Source organism: Hypanus sabinus, chromosome 4, assembly GCF_030144855.1.
Source record: "Hypanus sabinus isolate sHypSab1 chromosome 4, sHypSab1.hap1, whole genome shotgun sequence".
Taxonomy (NCBI): Eukaryota; Metazoa; Chordata; class Chondrichthyes; order Myliobatiformes; family Dasyatidae; genus Hypanus; species Hypanus sabinus.
In genome coordinates, this window is record NC_082709.1 from 33,193,699 (window position 1) to 33,212,572 (window position 18,874).

The 18,874-nt window shown below is 39.7% G+C and overlaps 2 protein-coding genes across 3 annotated transcripts in view; both read right to left on the bottom strand.

Moving 5' to 3' along the window:
* Positions 1–4,485, bottom strand: part of LOC132392642 (uncharacterized) — a 709,726-nt gene extending 705,241 nt beyond the window's left edge. The window contains exon 1 of the mRNA XM_059966802.1: positions 4,389–4,485. The gene's annotated coding sequence lies outside the window, so the exon portion shown is untranslated. The remainder of the gene's footprint in view (positions 1–4,388) is intronic.
* pde1a (phosphodiesterase 1A, calmodulin-dependent) overlaps positions 1–18,874 on the bottom strand; it is a 449,561-nt gene that overhangs the window by 99,194 nt on the left and 331,493 nt on the right. For both annotated transcript variants that reach the window (XM_059966798.1, XM_059966800.1), the window contains 3 exons: positions 10,930–11,112; positions 7,182–7,248; positions 6,986–7,102 (listed from right to left, as the gene is read on the bottom strand). In XM_059966798.1, coding sequence (XP_059822781.1) covers positions 6,986–7,102; positions 7,182–7,248; positions 10,930–11,112 — 367 coding nt within the window. The remainder of the gene's footprint in view (positions 1–6,985; positions 7,103–7,181; positions 7,249–10,929; positions 11,113–18,874) is intronic.

Genomic DNA, 18,874 nt, shown 5'->3' on the forward strand with positions numbered 1-18,874 from the left:
TAAGTGCTACTGGACAATAGTCATTGAGGCAATAACTATTGAGGAACTTCCCTAAATGCTCAGTGATAGTTAATTAAAATACCATATAATTAAAATTTTCAATTAACTTATGCTGTCCAATTTACAATTACTCTTCAGAGAGGGATTAACATTACAAAAGATCTGACATTCTGTAGGCTATTGTATATTTCTATTGGGAAAAGACATGTCAGACTTAATTAGTTGTGTAGAATTAATAACTGATTAGTCTTTGACAGTTTATTATTAGCAATTTTGTATGTGTATTAGGCATCTTTGAGAAATTGCCATGGTGACATCAGTTTTTCACCTTACTTCACTATTTTACTGCATGTGTTATTCTTGGTCTTCAGCAAAAAGAAAAATCCATCATAATCTTACAACACAAGAGCAGGCCCTACAGCCCACACCCACATGATGTGCCAAACCAGTTAAATTAGTAATCAAATAGCCATCTAAACGAGTCCCTTCTGTTTACAGAATATCCCTATCCTTCCATTTTCCTTACATTCATGTGCCTATCTAAATGTCTCTTAAAAGTCCCTAATATTTCTGCCTCTACCATCACTCCAGGCGCACATCACAAACTGTGTAAAAATTTTATTCCTCACATCTCCTTTGAAATTACCACCCCCCCCCCCCCACCTTAAATGCATGCCCTCTGGTATTAGACATTTCAACCCTAGGAAAAAGATACTCCTTGCCTATTCTATCTATGCCTCCCATTATCTTTTAAATCTCTATCAGATCTCCCCTCAGCCTCTGCTACTCCAGATTTGTCCAAAGTCTCATTATAGCACATACTCTCTAATCCTGCTCAGCCTCTCCAAGGCCTTAGCATCCTTCCTATAATGGAGCAACCAGAACTGCATGCAATACTCCAGATGCAGCCTAACAAGAGTTTTATGAAGCTGCAACATAATTCCCTGATTTTTGAACGCAATATCTTAACCACTAAACAAAGCATGCCATATGCCTTTTTAACCAGCCTATCAACCTGTGTATCCACTTCCAGGGAGTTATGAACTTGGACCCCCAAATCCCTCAGCTTATCAACACTGTTCAGGATCTCTACTGTCCATTTACAATTGACCTACCAAGGTGAAACACTTCACATCTGGCTGGGTTAAACTCCATCTACCACTTCTCTGCTCATAACTACAACTGATCTATACCACACTGTCTTCTACACAATTGCTAGTCTTCTACACTATCCACAACACCATTGATCTTTATCTTTATACAACACATAGATCCTCATCTACAAAGTGTCTTCCTATTTCAGTGGTTCAAGTTTTACAGGTTTATTTCAGCAAATTTTAATTGCACCTCATGATCTAACACATAACTTCAACATCAGAATTAGATGACTTAAATTAAAAAAGGTTTATAAGAAATTGAACATGAGAAAGAACAAACCATAGTGAATATTTTGAATAGATACATTTTAATGTACATTCTGAAGAAGAGGTACTATTAGGAATGGAGTGATGTTCAAGCTAATCCAAAGGAATGAAGCCAAGCAAGAAGTTGTGGCAATTGTGATTTTTGTTTTCTTCAAGCAGTTAATTAGAAGATTGTGAGTCATGACAGTGGTAAGAAGGTTACTGGAAAACATTCTGAAGGACAGGTTCAACCTACACTTAGAAGGGGAAAGGATTTTCAAAGATAGTCAGCGTGGGTTTATTTGTGAGAAATCCTTTCTGACTGACTTTTTTTTCAAAAATATAACTATACGTATATCGAGATGATGGCAGTGAGTTGATGTAGTCATGTGGAATTTGGTAAGATCTTTGACAAGATCCTAGATGGGAGATCTCATAGGGGTGTAAAAAATCATGAAGGAGATAAATCATTTGCTCTTGTGGTGCTGATTAATGGAGGACTTAGGTTTAAGCTAAGGAGTAAGGGTTTTGGAGTATTTCTTTTTTTTTGCTGAGAGGGATGGTTAGCATTTGGATGATGGTAACTGAGATTCTCATAATCTTTCAGATTTACGTGACTGAGCACAGCAATCACTAAGGCACAGGCCAAGGGGTTAGTAAAAGAGGTTCATTTACCTGGGACTCAGTGGATAGCATGGATGGAGTGGGCCAAATAACCTCTTTGATAAATCTTTCACTTAAAAATTCATAGGGAGATCGTAGTTCTAGGTATTATTTATACCTAGGTTTTTCATCTCAAAGAGTTAGATTATTGATTGTGAAGTACTATGGGAATATCCAGAAGGTATAAAATACATTGCATAATAGGCAAGATTGCATAGTAGCAGCTCAATAGACAATAGACAGTAGGTGCAGGAATAGGCCATTCGGCCCTTCTAGCCAGCACCGCCATTCATTGTGATCATGGCTGATCATACACAATCAGTACCCCGTTCCTGCCGTCTCCCCATATCCCTTGACCCTGCTATCTATAAGAGCTCTATCTAACTCTCTCTTGAATGCATCCAGAGACTTGGCCTTCACTGCCTTCTGGGGCAGAGCATTCCACATATCCACCACTCTCTGGGTGAAAAAGTTTTTCCACATCTCTGTTCTAAATGGCCTACCCCTTATTCTTAAACTGTGGCCTCTAGTTCTGGACTCACCCATCAGTGGGAACATGCTTCCTGCCTCCAGTATGTCCAATCCCTTAATAATCTTATATGTTTCAATCAGATCCCCTCTCATCTTTCTAAATTCCAGTGTATACAAGCCCAGTCACTCCAATCTTTCAACATATGACAGTCCCGCCATTCCTGGAATTAACCTTGTGAAACTACGCTGCACTCCCTCAATAGCAAGAATGTCCTTCCTCAAACTTGGAGACCAAAATTGCACACAATACTCCAGGTAGGGTCTCACAAGGGCCCTGTGCAGCTACAGAAGGATCTCTTTACTCCTATACTCAATTCCTCTTGTTATAAAAGCCAGCATGCCATTAGCTTTCTTCACTGCCTGCTGTACCTGCATGCTTGCTTTCATTGACTGATGTACAAGAACACCTAGATCTTGTTGTACTTCCCCTTTTCCTAACTTGACTCCATTTAGATAGTAATCTGCCTTCCTGTTCTTGCCACCAAAGTGGATAACCTCACATTTATCCACATTAAACTGCATCTGCCATACATTTGCCCACTCACCCAACCTGTCCAAGTCACCCTGCATTCTCATAACATCCTCCTGACATATCACACTGCCACCTAGCTTTGTGTCATCAGCAAAATTGCTAATGTTACTTTTAATCCCTTCATCTAAATCATTAACGTATATTGTAAACAGCTGCGATCCCAGCACCGAACCTTGCGGTACTCCACTGGTCACAGCGTGGCATTCCGAAAGGGACCTGTTAATCACTACTCTTTGTTTCCTGTCAGCCAGCCAAATTTCAATCCCTGTCAGTACTCTGCCTCCAATACCATGTGCCCTAATTTTGCCCACTAATCTCCTATGTGGGACTTTATTAAAAGCTTTCTAGAAGTCCAGGTACACTACATCCACTGGCTCTCCCTTATCCATTTTCATAGTTACATCCTCAAAAAACTCCAGAAGATTAGTCAAGCATGATTTTTCCTTCATAAATCTATGCTGACTTTGACAGATCCTTCTACTGCTATCCAAATGTGTCATAATTTCCTCTTTTATAATTGACTCCAGCATCTTTCCCACCACCGATGTCAAGCTAACCGGTCTATAATTCCCTGTTTTCTCTCTCCCTCCTTTCTTGAAAAGTGGGGCAACATTAGCCACCCTCCAATCAGCAGGAACTGTTCCTGAATCTATAGAACATTGGAAAATGATTACCAATGTGTCCACGATTTCTAGAGCCACCTCTTTAAGTACCCTGGGATGCAGACCATCAGGTCCTAGGGACCTATCAGCCTTCAGACTTAACAGTCTATCCAACACTGTTTTTTGCCTAATATAAATTTCCTTCAGTTCATTCTTTACCCTAGTTCCTTTGGCCACTATTACATCGGGGAGATTGTTTGTGTCTTCCCTAGTGAAGACAAATCCAAAGTACCTGTTCAACTCATCTGCCATTTCCTGATTCCCCATAATAAATTCACCCGTTTCTATCTTCAGTGGCCCAATTTTGGTCTTACCTGTTTTTTTGCTATTCACATACCTAAAGAAGCTTTTACTATCCTCCTTTATACTCTTGGTTAGTTTACCTTCGTACCTCATTTTTTCTTGGCGTATTGCCTTTTTTGTTATCTTCTGTTGCTCTTTAAAAGCTTCCCAGTCCTCCAGTTTCCCGCTCATCTTAGCTATGTTATACTTCTTCTCTTTTATTTTTATACTGCCCTTTACTTCCCTCATCAGCCACGGCCGCCCCTTACTCCCCTTAGGATCTTTCTTCCTCTTTGGAATGAACCGATCCTGCACCTTCTGCATTATTCACAGAAATACCTGCCATTTTTGTTCCACTGTCTTCCCTGCTAGGGTATTGTTCCATTGAACTTTGGTCAGCTCCTCCCTCATAGCTCCATTCCCTTTGTTCAATTGTAATACTGACACATCCGATTTTCCCTTCTCCTTCTCAAATTGTAGGTTAAAACATATCATATTATGGTCACTACCTCCTAATGGTTCTTTGACCTCCTAATGGTTCCTTTACCTCGAGGTCCCTGATCAAATCCGGTTCATTGCACAACACTAAATCTAGAATTGCCTTCTCCCTGGTAGACTCCAGTACAAGCTGTTCTAAGAATCCATCTCGGAGGCATTCCACAAAATCCCTTTCTTGAGGTCCAGTACCATTCTGATTCTCCCAGTATACCTGCATGTTGAAATCCCCCATAACAACCGTAGCATTACCTTTGCAACATGCCAATTTAAAGTCTTCATTCAACTTACACCCTACATCCAGACAGCTGTTTGGGAGCCTGTAGATAACTCCCATTAGGGTCTTTCAGCCCTTAGAATTTCTCAGTTCTATCCATACTGACTCTACATCCCCAGATTCTATGTCCCCCTTCGCAAGGGACTGAATATCATTCCTCACCAACAGGGCCACCCCACCCCCTCTGCCAGTCAATCTGTCCTTTCGATAAGAGATATACCTTGAATATTCATTTCCCAGGCCCTGTCCACTTGAAGCCATGTCTCAGTTATTCCCACAACATCGTACTTCCCAATTTCCAACTGAGCCTCAAGCTCATCTACTTTATTCCTTATACTTCGTGCATTCATATACAATATTTTTAATAGGACAGTGGTTAGCACAACACCTTATGGAACCAGTGACCCAAATTCAATTCCTGCCACTGCATTTAAGGAGTTCGTATGTTCTCCATGTGATCTGTGGGTTTCCTCCGGGTGCTCTGTTTTCCACCCACAGTCCAAAGGCATATCAGTTGGTAGGTTAATTGGTCATTGTAAATTGTCACATGATTGTTCCGTAAATTGGGGGATTGCTGGGCAGCATGTCTCTAAGTGGGGTAAGGGCCTAGGGCCTGTTCTGCGCTGTACATCTATAAAATGATTGGAACTTTCAGTCACAACGCTGCGTTATACAATATGAAACACGAATGAATGAACAATGCTACAAGAATTGCTTTCTGTTTAAATAAACCACAGCACTATGCTTGTTAACTGAAATCTAAGGCAAAAAAAAATTTAATCCTTGATCTGTTGCTGAAAGTTTGGAAGGTTGGAACTTCCTAAGTTAATTTTCTGCTTTCATTAAAACTCATTTCAAATCTGAAGGTTTTTTAAAATAATTATAGAGTGGTTGGTCCAAAGATTTGAAGAACAGAAATATGGTTCTTTACCCTCTCACAGGCAAATATAATAACCCACTAGAATTGCAGCTAAAGGCACCAGTAAATGTATTGGTGCAGTGATTTAACAAGTGAGAAATCATGCCTCTTATGTAGTTGTTCAGCCCTACCATAATCAATAAATAGTCTAGGTTGCTCACCAGTCAATAATGCTTCACTTTAGTCCTAATAACTAAAATCTCTTTCAGTTTTGAGTGCACAGAGTGTTAAGAGAAATGTGCATTTGCAGTTTCAATGTGGCAGCCTCTGTCCCGAGACATCTAATTTTAAATTTTAGCAATGGCTGACCTTGAAACTCTGCAGAGCAGTTTCCTTCTATTTCGGTGAATATGCTCAATATTTTGGATTTGTTGCCTTGCACTGCAACTCTCTCAGCCCGTAGTTTGACCGCTCAAGTCATGTTCTCTTCTCGCTGCTGCCATTGGGAAGAAGGTACAGGAGCTTCAAGACTCACACCACCAGGTTCTGGATCAGTTACTATCCCTCAACGAGTCGGCTTTTCAACCAAAAGGGATAACTTCACTCATCTTCACTCGCCCCATCACTGAAATGTTCCCATGGATTCACCTTCAAGGACATTTCATCTTAAGTTCTGGATAGTTATTGTTTGGTTATTATTTCTTTCTTTCATATTTGCACAGTTTGTTGTCTTTTACTCATGGGTTGTAGTTGGTGCAGTATTTCACTGATTCTATTATGGTTATTGAACTTATTGAGTATGCCAGTAAGAAAATGAATCACAGGGTTGTATATGGTGCCATATATGTACTTTGAATTTGAACTAAATAAGTGCTACAGTGTCTGTCAGCACTGAAGTAATCATTCTTACTTCTGCATTGAATTTTACCAAGTTCAATGCAGCCAAAAAAGAAAACTGCGTAACACATGAGGAAAAATCCATTGAAAACAAATCCAAACAAAAACTATATTCTACTGTATCTAATGTATGCTTTTGGTGAGAGTTTTAATTGTTTAGTTAGAGGGTTTTATATATTGATGAAGGGATTTTTCATCATTGTGTATATCTGCTATCTAATCATAGCTGAATGAATAGATTACTTTTAGATAGATATTCTTTAAGATAAACTGATTATATATATTATAAAATTCTTTCTTTATTTATATTCACATATCTTTGTATTAAACATGGTAGATTTAATGTGATTTTGTAAACCACTTTAAACATTAAAATTATCTGACCCTGAAACGATTGATAAGGTCATATCGTGTGAAAAGCTCGTGCACCATGAACTTCAATGCATGGTCTCCACTGGCATCATTAAGGGCAAAAACGTTGAATGACCATTTATCAATATCCTGTAGAAAGAGAAGAGAGAGCAAATTTAGTCACATTCACCAACATCATCAACAGTTTTAAAATTACTCTGCTACGCACCTTTAAAGCAGATATCACTGCTGCTGGATAAGTCAGTCCTATCATGTTTGATGTCCTTCGGTACATCCTTGAATTTAAAATAGTAAAAAAGTATAAACTTTGACTATGGATTTCAACAGCACCCCTAACTTATCTATAATTTTGAGTTCATTCCTGTAACAAGAATAATGTGAAGCTTGGACTGTCAGATTCCTCTCAATGCAAATTTGTAGATTTACTTTAAATGTGTTTCATCCAAGAACTATGAGTAAAAGAAAATAAAGCATTTTCAATATCTAGCATAAAATTTGTCAGGTTTGGTGTGGCTAGCAGTGGCTTTTGCACCATATGACAAATTGGCAAATTCTAAACCATGTGGAATTGCAGTGGGTAACTTTGAGGAAAATGATGCCATTGCATCATCTGTGGTTATGTACAAGAATTAAAATCTTAATTTAAACATGGGACCAACAAGTGCTTCACACACAAACACATTCAATGCTAAATCTAAAGTAAATTCTCAAAATGCTTTTGCTTATTTTTCTCCAGACTTTAGATATTTTTTGAACGTGCTTTTGCTCTTGCCAAGTTTTGGCATGACAACCTTTAACATTCTATTCTAATCTATTTGGGGTTCCAATTTGCTCAGTAATTGAGAAGGGTGAATGTTTATATTAGTTGTGGTGTTGATGGTGATCAGGTGATGCAGTAAATGGGCTAATTCTGCTCCTATGTCTTAAGGTTTTGTGATCGAAATAAGCAACCCTGACCTGCACTTAAGTAGATGAGAGCAATTTCCTTCGTACCACAATGATCTTCTAAACTCAAAGGAACCATAATCAGCTCATATGTACTTTGTAGATATATGTTTACAAGATTGTATTGCATGGGGTTTATCCTCATTCACTTGACTAAATTTACTTCCTTTTTAAATCCTCTAAATTAAGCAGATACAACTAGCATCACATTGTCTGTTCTGCACTCACAATGGTTTTCCCTCCTGTGGGTATACTATTCAAATACAGGTCTGTGGTAATTTTCAGCCTCAAAGAAACTTTCGTTGCATATTCTGATAAAGCAATTCTGATTGCCTGCCACCAGCAAGTTCCCCTCCATATCACATGCTACACATTGTCTTGGAAATACATTTAATGGACTCTTTGCTGGTTACAGAATCTTAACACTATAACTTCCTACCCAAGAGCACTATTACCACACAGTCTTCAATAATCCTTCATCTCAAGGACAGTTAGGATTGAACTCTAAATGCCAGCTTTGTCAGTATTGTTTGCAGTCTGAAAAACATTATTACTAAACATTTCATTGTAAACGGAAGAAGCAAATCTTGTAAGTGGCTGGTGGCTTGACTGGTTGTTACATCAGGGGCGTTATTTATCTTTCAGAAAAAAGCTATTTGGAAACTTAGTAGCTATAGAATCATTCAGCATGGAACCAGGCTATTCAGCACAAGTCATTCATGGTGACTAGTGAGCATCCTTCCATATTAACCCCATCATCCTGCACTTGTTCCATAATCCTCTTTGCCAAAGTGATTGTACAGTTCATTCAGACATTCCTAAAGAGCTGTCACCAACCCAGCTTTAATCACTCTGTCAGTTAGTGTTTTCTAGACTGGTACCATTCTCTGGATGGAGAACTTCTTTCTCATCTCCCCTCTGCATCTCTTCCTCTTTACCCTAAATACATGAGCTCCAATTTTATCTACCTATGTCCTGGAGAAAGGATTCCTGCAGTCAATACAATCTATGCCCAATATAATTTTATATGCGTAGTTCAATTATAACTCCCTTCCCCACAGGCTCTTCCTTTCTGGGGAGAAAAGACCTAACATCTCCAGTCTCTCCTCATAACAAAACTGCCCTGGTACTGGGAAGAATATTTATAATATTTAAATCTATGATGCTTCACAACAGCCTCTATAAATGCTGAAGTAAAATTTTGCCCGAGAGACTTAGCCCTTGATTAATTTCAGTTGGTGATCAGGCCTCACTCCAACTCAAGAGAGTTATTGCATTTCCAAATAACAGACCAGATACTGAATAAAGTTTATTTTTCTCATTTCTCTCAAGACTTGATCCAACGTTTAGTTCAATATTTAAAATTAAGATAAATATTTCCAAGATATTTTCTTTGCATCACCGGTTCTCTACATGAACATTTGGTTGATCCTAAAAAGGAAAGTGACATTGAAATGTAAATATTTGAATAAAAAACAGAAAGGACTGGAAATACCCAGTAGGCCCTTCAGGCTGCACAGAAAGGAAAGTCATTAACGTTTCTGTAATAATTACTCACATTTATATTGCACTTTTATATCAGTACAATATTCCAAGTCACTTCAGGTCCAGATCCTCTATATACTTCAGTATTTTTTTATATTCACCAAATATATTTTAATCTCCCTGCACAAAAGCAAATTTGCCAAGTCTGGGCATATTTGAATCTACACTGGTCAAAGCTGATTCAGCCTGGCCTGAATTCCCACCTGACTTTTTGTCCATTCACTACCATGCCCAACATAACCAAGCCCCCCTCGCTGCTCTTTGTCTGCAGTGACTGACCAGGAAATTGTGCTTTCCACTTGCTGATTGAAAAAAAAATCATTAAAGCCGATGATTTTAATTTTTCTATTTTGTGAGGAGCTGAAAATTTTTAAAAATTATTTCGGAAGTTCAGATTTCAACTTTATTTAAAGTGGGGAAAGTCTTGGCTGTGGAGAACACTTTTGATATTGGAAATAACTGTGTAGCTCAGCTGGTTGATGGTTGGGCTGAGTTGTTGTCCGATCTTAGCAATCCATTTGCTAACGTTACATCACCAAATGAGGAGACATCGTAAGTGCGGTGTTCATTTATGGTGTGTCCTCCGAATGCTTGGCCTTTACAGGCTTCCGCCACTATCTGAAGGTAGAGCGTTCCTATGAAACTGTTTGTAAGTTGAAATGTCGTAACGCGAAGAAGCAGTTACCATTAATTTAATGGGAAAAATTTCTGAGCGTTCCCAGCCCCAAAAAATAACCTACCAAATCAAACCAAATAACACATAAAACCTAAAATAACATGAACGTATAGTAAAAGCAGGAATGACATGATAAATATATAGCCTATATAAAGTAGAAATATTGTATGTATGGTGTAGTTTCACTTATCAGAGTGGGGAAGACAGTGAGCCAAAGTCAATTTGGAGAAAAAAAATTGGCACGTACACAACTGCCCCCACAAGGCTTCACAGTCATGGCAGTCTTTCTCGGGGTAAACACACGTATAAAGCGGGCGTCGTAAAAGCGTAAATCCTCTTTGGTTAGCGAAAACAGGTACTAATGTAGGTCTTTCGTAGCAGTGAGCTGTCGTAAGCGAACGTTCGAAAAATGGGGACCACCTGTATATCTCAATCAGTTGATTGGCCGTCATTACAGAAACTCAATTGTGACATAGGGAGAGAGTCTCGTCGCAGGCGAACAATGCATTAATGATGTCTCCTCGTATGGTGATGAAGCATTTACAAATGGATTGCCAAGATCAGAGAACAACTCAACCTTGAAATATATCCTTACAAGGCCATATGACTGAATATTTTAATATTTTAGAGCTCAGGATAAGCTGAATAGCTCTTTACTCCTTTATATTTTGTTATCTATGAAATGCTTTGCAAACTTAAGAACAATTATATTTACCTTTACAGTTAAGTAGTTTTTTATTTTTAATAATTGTAGATAGTGGTCAAAACAAATAGCATAGCTTCCATCTACCTTTCTACAAAAATGCCAGCTTGAACAGCATGAACAATGCTGCGGAATCTAGGCTTTTCCGCTGGCCTTCTTTGCATGACTCCCATCTTCCTTGTGAAAGTGGACGCCAACCAGTCTCGAACCTCCGACGGGACGGAGTCCGACTGGATATCACTAAGTTCATCCTCAGTGTCCAAGAGACGTCTGGTAAAGAAAACAGGGAATAAAGTGTCAAACCAATACTGCTTACATTTGATTGCTCTAATAAAATAGGGACGCATAAACTGCATATACTTTTAGAAAAAAGCTTGAATACACAGATCAAATGAGCTATCTGAAAAAGTAAGCATTTCAGGACTGTCATAATTGTGATCAATGCTACAGAATAAGTAAAAACCATGCATTTTGCAGAATCAATATCATTTTTAAAATATTTATGCTTCTTCCTCCTTATCGAGCACAGTAACTTTTTATAAATGTATTTGATATTGCAGTAATCAAGCCAGTTTATTTCCGGATCAATGTGCCATCAATATATAAATGGAAACAATAAAGACATAATGACTATGTGCAATATGGGGTCATTGTCTTCAACTGCATATTGGTGTATTAAATCAAATTCTTCTGAATCTCTTTATCATGGCCAGAACCAACTTTTGCCTACGCAGGGATCAGGACCTGCTTCAATGACCTTATCACCAAAATAGGTCTACAGCGGATGCAATCTCAAGGCTCTCCATTCGGCCTTGGATCACTTGAACAATGGTAATATCTATGTCAGGCTGCTGTTTATTGATTACAATGTTCAACACCATCACTGTTCAACACCCTCAGTACTAATCAGCAAACTTCAAAACCTGGGCCTCTGCACCTCCCTCTGTAACTTAATCCTTGAAACTTCCTCATTAGGAGACCACAGTCAGGGTGGATCAGAAATTACATATCCTCCTCGCTGACAATCGACTCTGGAGCACCTCAAGGATACGTGCTCAGCCCTCTTTACGCCCATAACTGTGTGCCTAGGCACGGCTCAAACACCATTTAGAAATTTGCTAATGATTGTTCCCTTTGTGATTCCCTTGTCCATTCGCCCCTACCCACTAACCTTCCTCCCAACACTTTACCTTACCCTGCAAGTGGCTGAAGTGCTGCACCTGTCCATTCATCTCCTCCGTCACCTCCATTCAGGGCCCCAAACAGTCCTGCTAGGTGAGACGAGACTTCACCTGTTAATCTCTTAGGGTCATCTATTGTATCTGGTGCTCTTGATGTGGGCTTCTCTACGTTGGTGAGACCTGATGTAGATTCAGTGACCAGTTTGTTGAGCACCTCCACTCCATCCGCAAAAAGCAGAATTCCTATCTTTATTCCCATTCCGCGATATCAGTCTTTGGCCTCCTCTTTTGCCATGATGAGGCGACTCTCAGGTTGAAGAAGCACAATCTATGTAGCATCAACTGTTTATTGATTTCCACAGATGCTGCCTAACCTGCTGAGTTCTTCCAGCATTTTGTGTTTCTCACTTTGGATTTCCATTATCTGCAGAATCTCTTGTGTTTATAATTTGCCAATGACACAACTATTGCAGCAGAATTTCAGATGGTGACGAGGGGGCGTACAGGAGTGATATAGATCAGCTGGTTGAGTGGTGTTGCAGCAACAACCACACACTCAACATCAGTAAGACCAAGAAATCTATTGTGGACTTCAGGAAGGGGAAGCCAAGGGAACACACCCTAGTCCTCAACAATGGATCACAGAGGAAAGGGTGAGCAGTTTCAAGATCCTTGGTGACAACATCTCTGAAGATCTATCATATTAATACAACTCCAACGGTACAACAGCGGGTATATTTCATTAGGATTTTGAGGACACTTGGTATCCGTCACCAAAAACTCTCATAAATTCCTTCCTTTAGCGTGGAGAGCATTCGAACAGGTTACATCACTGTCTTGTATAGAGGGGCAACTGCACACAGGAAAAAAACGGCAGAAGGATGTAAACTCAGCCAGCTACATCATGGGCACGAGCCTCCCCAAGATCGAGAACACCTTCAAAAGGCGATACCTTAGTTAGAAAGGCAGCATCCATCATTAAGAACACCCATTGCCCAGGACATGCTCTCTTCTCATTGCTACCCTCTAGGAGGAGACAAAGGAACCTGAAGACACACGCAAGCATTTCTGGAACACCTTCTGTCCATCTACCATCGGATTTCTGAATGGCCAATGAACCCACATATACTTCCTCACTATTTTTTTTCTTTTTTTGTTCCCTTTTTGCAGTACTTAATTAATTTAATTTTATATATTTTTCTTATTGTAGGTTATAGTTTTTTTTTAATTACATGTTGAGTTCCCCTGATCTGAAATGCTTGGGTGCGGCCAGAAGTGTTTCAGATTTTGGATTTTTTTTTGGAGTTTGGTATATATATTGAGATGGTTTCCACTTGGCATAAATTCCTTATTATTATTTAATTATTTCTGGTTTCATATTGCTGTATTTCTACACTATTCTTGGTTGGTGCGACTGTAACAAAACCCAATTTCCCTTGGGATCAATAAAGTATGTCTGTCTGTCTGTTTGGGATCGTCATCGTTTATGTGCTGAATTTATGTGCTACCAGTAAGCAGCCTTTGTATTACTCTTGTATATGCACTTAAGCGTAAAAATTATTACATTCAATCAATATAAGAAAAGCATAATGTGTGCAGGGTAACAAAAACAGCACAATGGCATCAGGAGAAAACCTGAATCAACTGTTGAACAACAACAAACAATGGCAGACATTTAGCCTCCACTTATGATGTTGTGTTTTGGTTAAAAGGTTACAGTACACTATATTTGTATTAAACTTTTTTAGGTTTTATGTAAGGCATATCAGCATTGTACTTGTTCTGGTGTTAGATTTTCATCAGCGACACTGAAAATTTAATGCTGTTATGTAAAGTATAAAAATAATTAGCATCATAGACTTTTCTGATGCTAGATTTTCATGATCAGCAGGTGTCTTTTCTTAAATTTCTGCCACCAGCCTGGTGAATATTCTGTTTCAGTTTACCGCCAGTTTTCAGTTCATAGAGCTAGGTCTTTGCTTGTTTCATGATTTGCACACTGTTAAGTGGTGTATGTTTACTGCAACACTGATAATACACAATCAGGATTGTTTCTCACTTCATGCAGTAATTTTCTATTTGTCATTAAATTCTGTTCATAGCATGTGTGAGGTCACCTCTCCGAAATGTCTGTGGTGCGCAGATCCCTTCACAACATCTGGGAATCTTCACAGCATCTTGTGGAATTTTCCATTTGTGATGTCGTGTCAGCACTTAAACAAAATTCTGATTTTGGAGTTTTTTGGATTTTGGGATTTCGGATTAGGTGTACTCAACCTGTATTATGTTTAGCGATGTACTGCCACAGCAAAACAACAAATTTCATGTTATATGCCAGTGATACTAAACCGGATTCTGACTCTATCTTTGCAGCATCAACTTGGAGGATTTTGCTTTTGAATCCTGCACAATGTAATATATTTTAAAATACTTTCCACTTCTGTGGTTTCAGCTATTAATTTGCAATGTTGTGCTTTGCAAAAGAGCCACAAGATTTAAATATGCAACACTCATTACACACCTCCTATTCACCTTGCTGTCACAAGATCTAGAGAATGTAGGTGTGACCTATTTGGTGTGAATTAAACAAGGAAAACAAATACCTTGAGAAAGAACAGTCAAAAAATATTCTCCCACCTCCTCTCTCAAGAGATTTATGTATAAAAGACACGTAGGAGAATTCCTTCACTTTATCATTGAAATGAAAATTATATCTTTTCAATATAAAGTTACAAGAAAATTTTTGCTATGAAAATTTATTTAATAACTTTTCTTTATGTTTACACAGACACGTATTTCTGACAATTGGCACATTCTCTGCAGTAACTTGAAAATAACTTTTGGTAGCATCACAGACCCATTTGCAGACTCCAATATTTGGTATCATTTCAGACCAGGAACGGCATCAAATGCTCCTCGGTTCTACCAAAAGTGTCTGGAGACAAAGATGTTCTGCTCCTTCTTCTAAGTGACATTTAAAATGGAGTATAGAACTGCCTAAAAGCATTAGATGCAGTATCTGTAGAAACAAAACTTGAATAACAAGACGACCAAAGAAACTAGGAGCAGGAAGAGGTCAACAAACAGTCTACTGGAGGAACTCAGCAGTATCTGTGGGAGGGAAGGAGCTGCTTACATTTCAGGTCAAGACCGTGCACCAGTACAAAGAGTGGAGAGGGGAGGTGGCCAATATAAATAGGAGAAGGGGAATGGGGAGAAGGATGATTGGTGAACAGATGGAGGGTGAAAGATAATAGGGAGGTTGTACAATGTGGGGGATGGGTGGTAAATGATAGATGGAAGGAGGAAAGAAATGAGAGAAGATGGAGTGAGGTTGGGGTAAATAGGGTGTAAAGGTTGGAGACAGCTGTTGCAGAGATATAAGCAGGAACACTACCTGAAAGACTACCAAAGATTGATAAATAAAGGAAGTGATAATGGAAACTATTAGGTGAGGAGGGTAATGTGGGTGGGAGGGGGTAAGCCTCTGGATGACTATATATATAGTGGGTGGTTAGAACCAGGAAGTGGAGGGGGGTGAAGTTAGAGAGTTTGGGGGATGCGTTGTTGAGGGATAGAAGATAAAAATGGGAGGAGTGGAGGTAACCTTTTATTTTCTGCTTATCTCTCTTAATCTTGCTCCATCAGTCTCTCATCTTTATTTCTCCACTCTTCGGCCACCTACATCCATCACTTACCTGCCACCTTCTCCCTCCCATTCCCAACTGCTCATCTTTACACCTACGTCAACCATAATGAAGTACTTTGAGAAGTTGGTTATGGTGCAAATCAACTCCTGCCTCGAAGATGTCCTGGATCTGCCTATTACCACAGCAGATGCAATTTCTCTGGCTTTTCACTCAGCTCTAGATCATCTAGACAACAGAAACTCATGCCGTACATGAAGCTGTTGTGCATCAGTTACCGCTCAGTGTTCAACACAATCATCCTATTCAAACTCATCATCAAGCTTCAAGACCTGTGCTTCTGTTCCTCCATCTGCAGTTGGATACTCAGCTTCCTCATTGGCAGAACTCCCAGTGAGGATTGTTAACACTATCTACCCGTCACTGAACATCAGCACAGGTGCACCTCAACAATGTATGGTTAGCTCCCTGCTCTACCCAATATACACTCAGTAACCACTTTATTAGGCACACCTGCTAACCTGCTTGTTAAAATATCTAATCAGCCAATTATGAGGCAGCAACTCAGTGCCTTTCCCATAATTTTGGGGGTTTCTAACCAGGACATCTTGCAAGAATGTCTGAATAATTATCACCAACATATCACTTGTGGACCCAGAAGAGCCAACACACTGGGCCACTGTTAGACTACCATCAGGAATACTTACTGTGACATCCCATGCCCACACTTTGTAAAGTTAGATCATCTGGCTGTACTTCTTCTCCCTGAGTATAGGCAGAGACTGAATACCAAAGCACCAGTAGAAAGGAACCCAAGAAGGTATGGACAAAGGAGGAGGAGGAGTGTTCACAGAGCTGCTATGAGTTGGTGCATTGGACAATCTTTAGGTCTGCTGAATATGTCACAGTTGTCACTTACTTCATTAAAACCTGTGGTGCATAACCGTGTGCTTATGAGGACATATCGTGCATACCTGAATCAAAAGTCGGGAATGAATGAAGCAATCCATAGTCTGCTGAGTGCTAGATCTGTGGCATCCAAGGCTGGTGAACTGGTAGTATACAAGAAATTCAGGTTTGACTTACAGAGGGCTACCTCAAGAGCAAAGAACAATTCTGATTGAGGTTAGAGGCAAAATCGGATGTTCATCAGCACTGGCAGGGTTTGCAGGCTACTGCTTCCTAAAACATGAAACTTAACATCGTGAATTATAGTAATCCTTCACTGCCAGTTGAACTTTATGCCTCTTAAGTTCACTTTGAAAGGGAGAATAAAACCACAGCTATGAGGATTCCTGCAGCATCCAGTAACCCTGTGATCTCTGTCTTGGAGGCTGACATCAAAATGTCTTTCCTGGTAAGGCTGTGAAAACCTGTGCCACTCAACTGGTGGGTGTGTTAAAATACATTTTAAATCTCTCGCTGCTAAAGTCAGAAGTTTCCACCTTCTTCAAAAGGGCAACATCCTGCCAGTGCCCAAGATGAGCAGGATGAGCTGCTGTAATGTCTATAATCCAAAGCACTCACATCTACAGTGATGAAGTGCTTTGAGAAGTTGGTTAGAATCAACTCCTGCCTAAGGAAAGCCCTGGACTCGCTTCAATTTGCCTATCGCCGTAATAGGTTTACAGAAGATGCGATAACATTGACTCTTCACGTGGCCTTGGATCACCTGGACAATACTAGTACCTACGTCTGGCTGCTGTTTAACAAAATCATTCCTACAGTTCTGACGGAAACCTCCAAAACCTGGGCCTCTGTGCCTCCCTCTACAACTGGATCCTCAACTTTCTCACTGGAAGAGCACAGTCTGTTTGGATCAGAAATAACATCTCCACCTCGTTAATAATCAGCGCTAGTACACATCAGGGATGTGTGCTTAGATCACTCCTCTACCTTTTGACATACTGGCCTTTAGAAATCACAGCATTGAGTGCAGGAGTTGGAATGCAATATTGAAGGCATCATTGGTGAAGCCTAATTTTGGAGTATTATATGACTTTTGTCACCATCCTACAGGAAAGATATCAATAAGAATTCCAGAGTTTCCCAACTTTCTGTGAGAAAAAAATTCATATAAAGCTTATTTTTACATGACTGACCCTTTACCTTCCAACTATGTCCTACTTATCTTCAGTGTAAACATCTCAACATTTACCCCATCATGTCTCCCTAGGCTCTAAGTATTTCAATAAGATTAACCCTCATTCTTCCAAATTCTAAAGAACCCAAATCCAATTTTTTTTTTTGTCACAGGTGATGGAACATCATCTCTTCAAAGTTATTAGTCAAAATAAGGGCACTCAGTTTCCCATAAACCTTGAGCTGAGTTTCAAAGTAGCAATACGTCTAGTGTTTGGGCACATAATTCCTAATGTCAATTGAAGGACATCAGTAATCAGGCAATCTCAGCATAACCTTTATTTGTATTCATGATGGCTCTGCATATAAATTACACAGTCATATTAGGGAGGGAAATATCTTCTTCTAATAATCTGAAAAGCATAAGAAGTGAATACTGAAAGAAAGGTAACGTCAGGAAATGTAGAGGAAGTTTGATCCAAAAGAAGAGCAGTGGAAATGACTCAAGTGATGAATGATAACTTTAATAATAGACAGCAAAAATAGCAAGCCACAAGTGACCACAAAACAAGAGAGAACAGATATTAAATGCCACAGGCACCAGGATAACTGAAGGCAAGGAGCAACTGGTTGAGTCTGGCTGGTTCGATGGGTGAACAGGAAATGTGGATGAGAGATGGGTTTAAATAGGCTGCAGGTGATGAGCTGGAAACAAGTGACAGGCAAATCCTCTTCTCTGGGTGGAGTCTGGGAGGAACCTCACTTTGCAGGCCTATAGGATTTTCCCTTCTATGGCCAGGACCTGACAGCGCAGGATGATGCAGATGGGCCTGGTGGAATTCCTCAATGAACGATGGATCCAAGATGAAACTAGACGGCACCCAAGACTTCTCCTCCATGTCGTACACTTCCCAGTCAACCAGATCCAACTGCACATCCTATCAACTATGACATGAATCAATCAACCAGCAAACGATCTACACTGGCCCACCTTCCACCATCCTGGGTTCTAGAGATGCAGGGTCAGATGGGTTTTGTGTTCCATGGACAATGGACTTGAGGGAAGGTGTGTGGAAGATAGGTGAGATCCTGAGAGACGGTTGCAGTTGAAGGCAGTAAGTG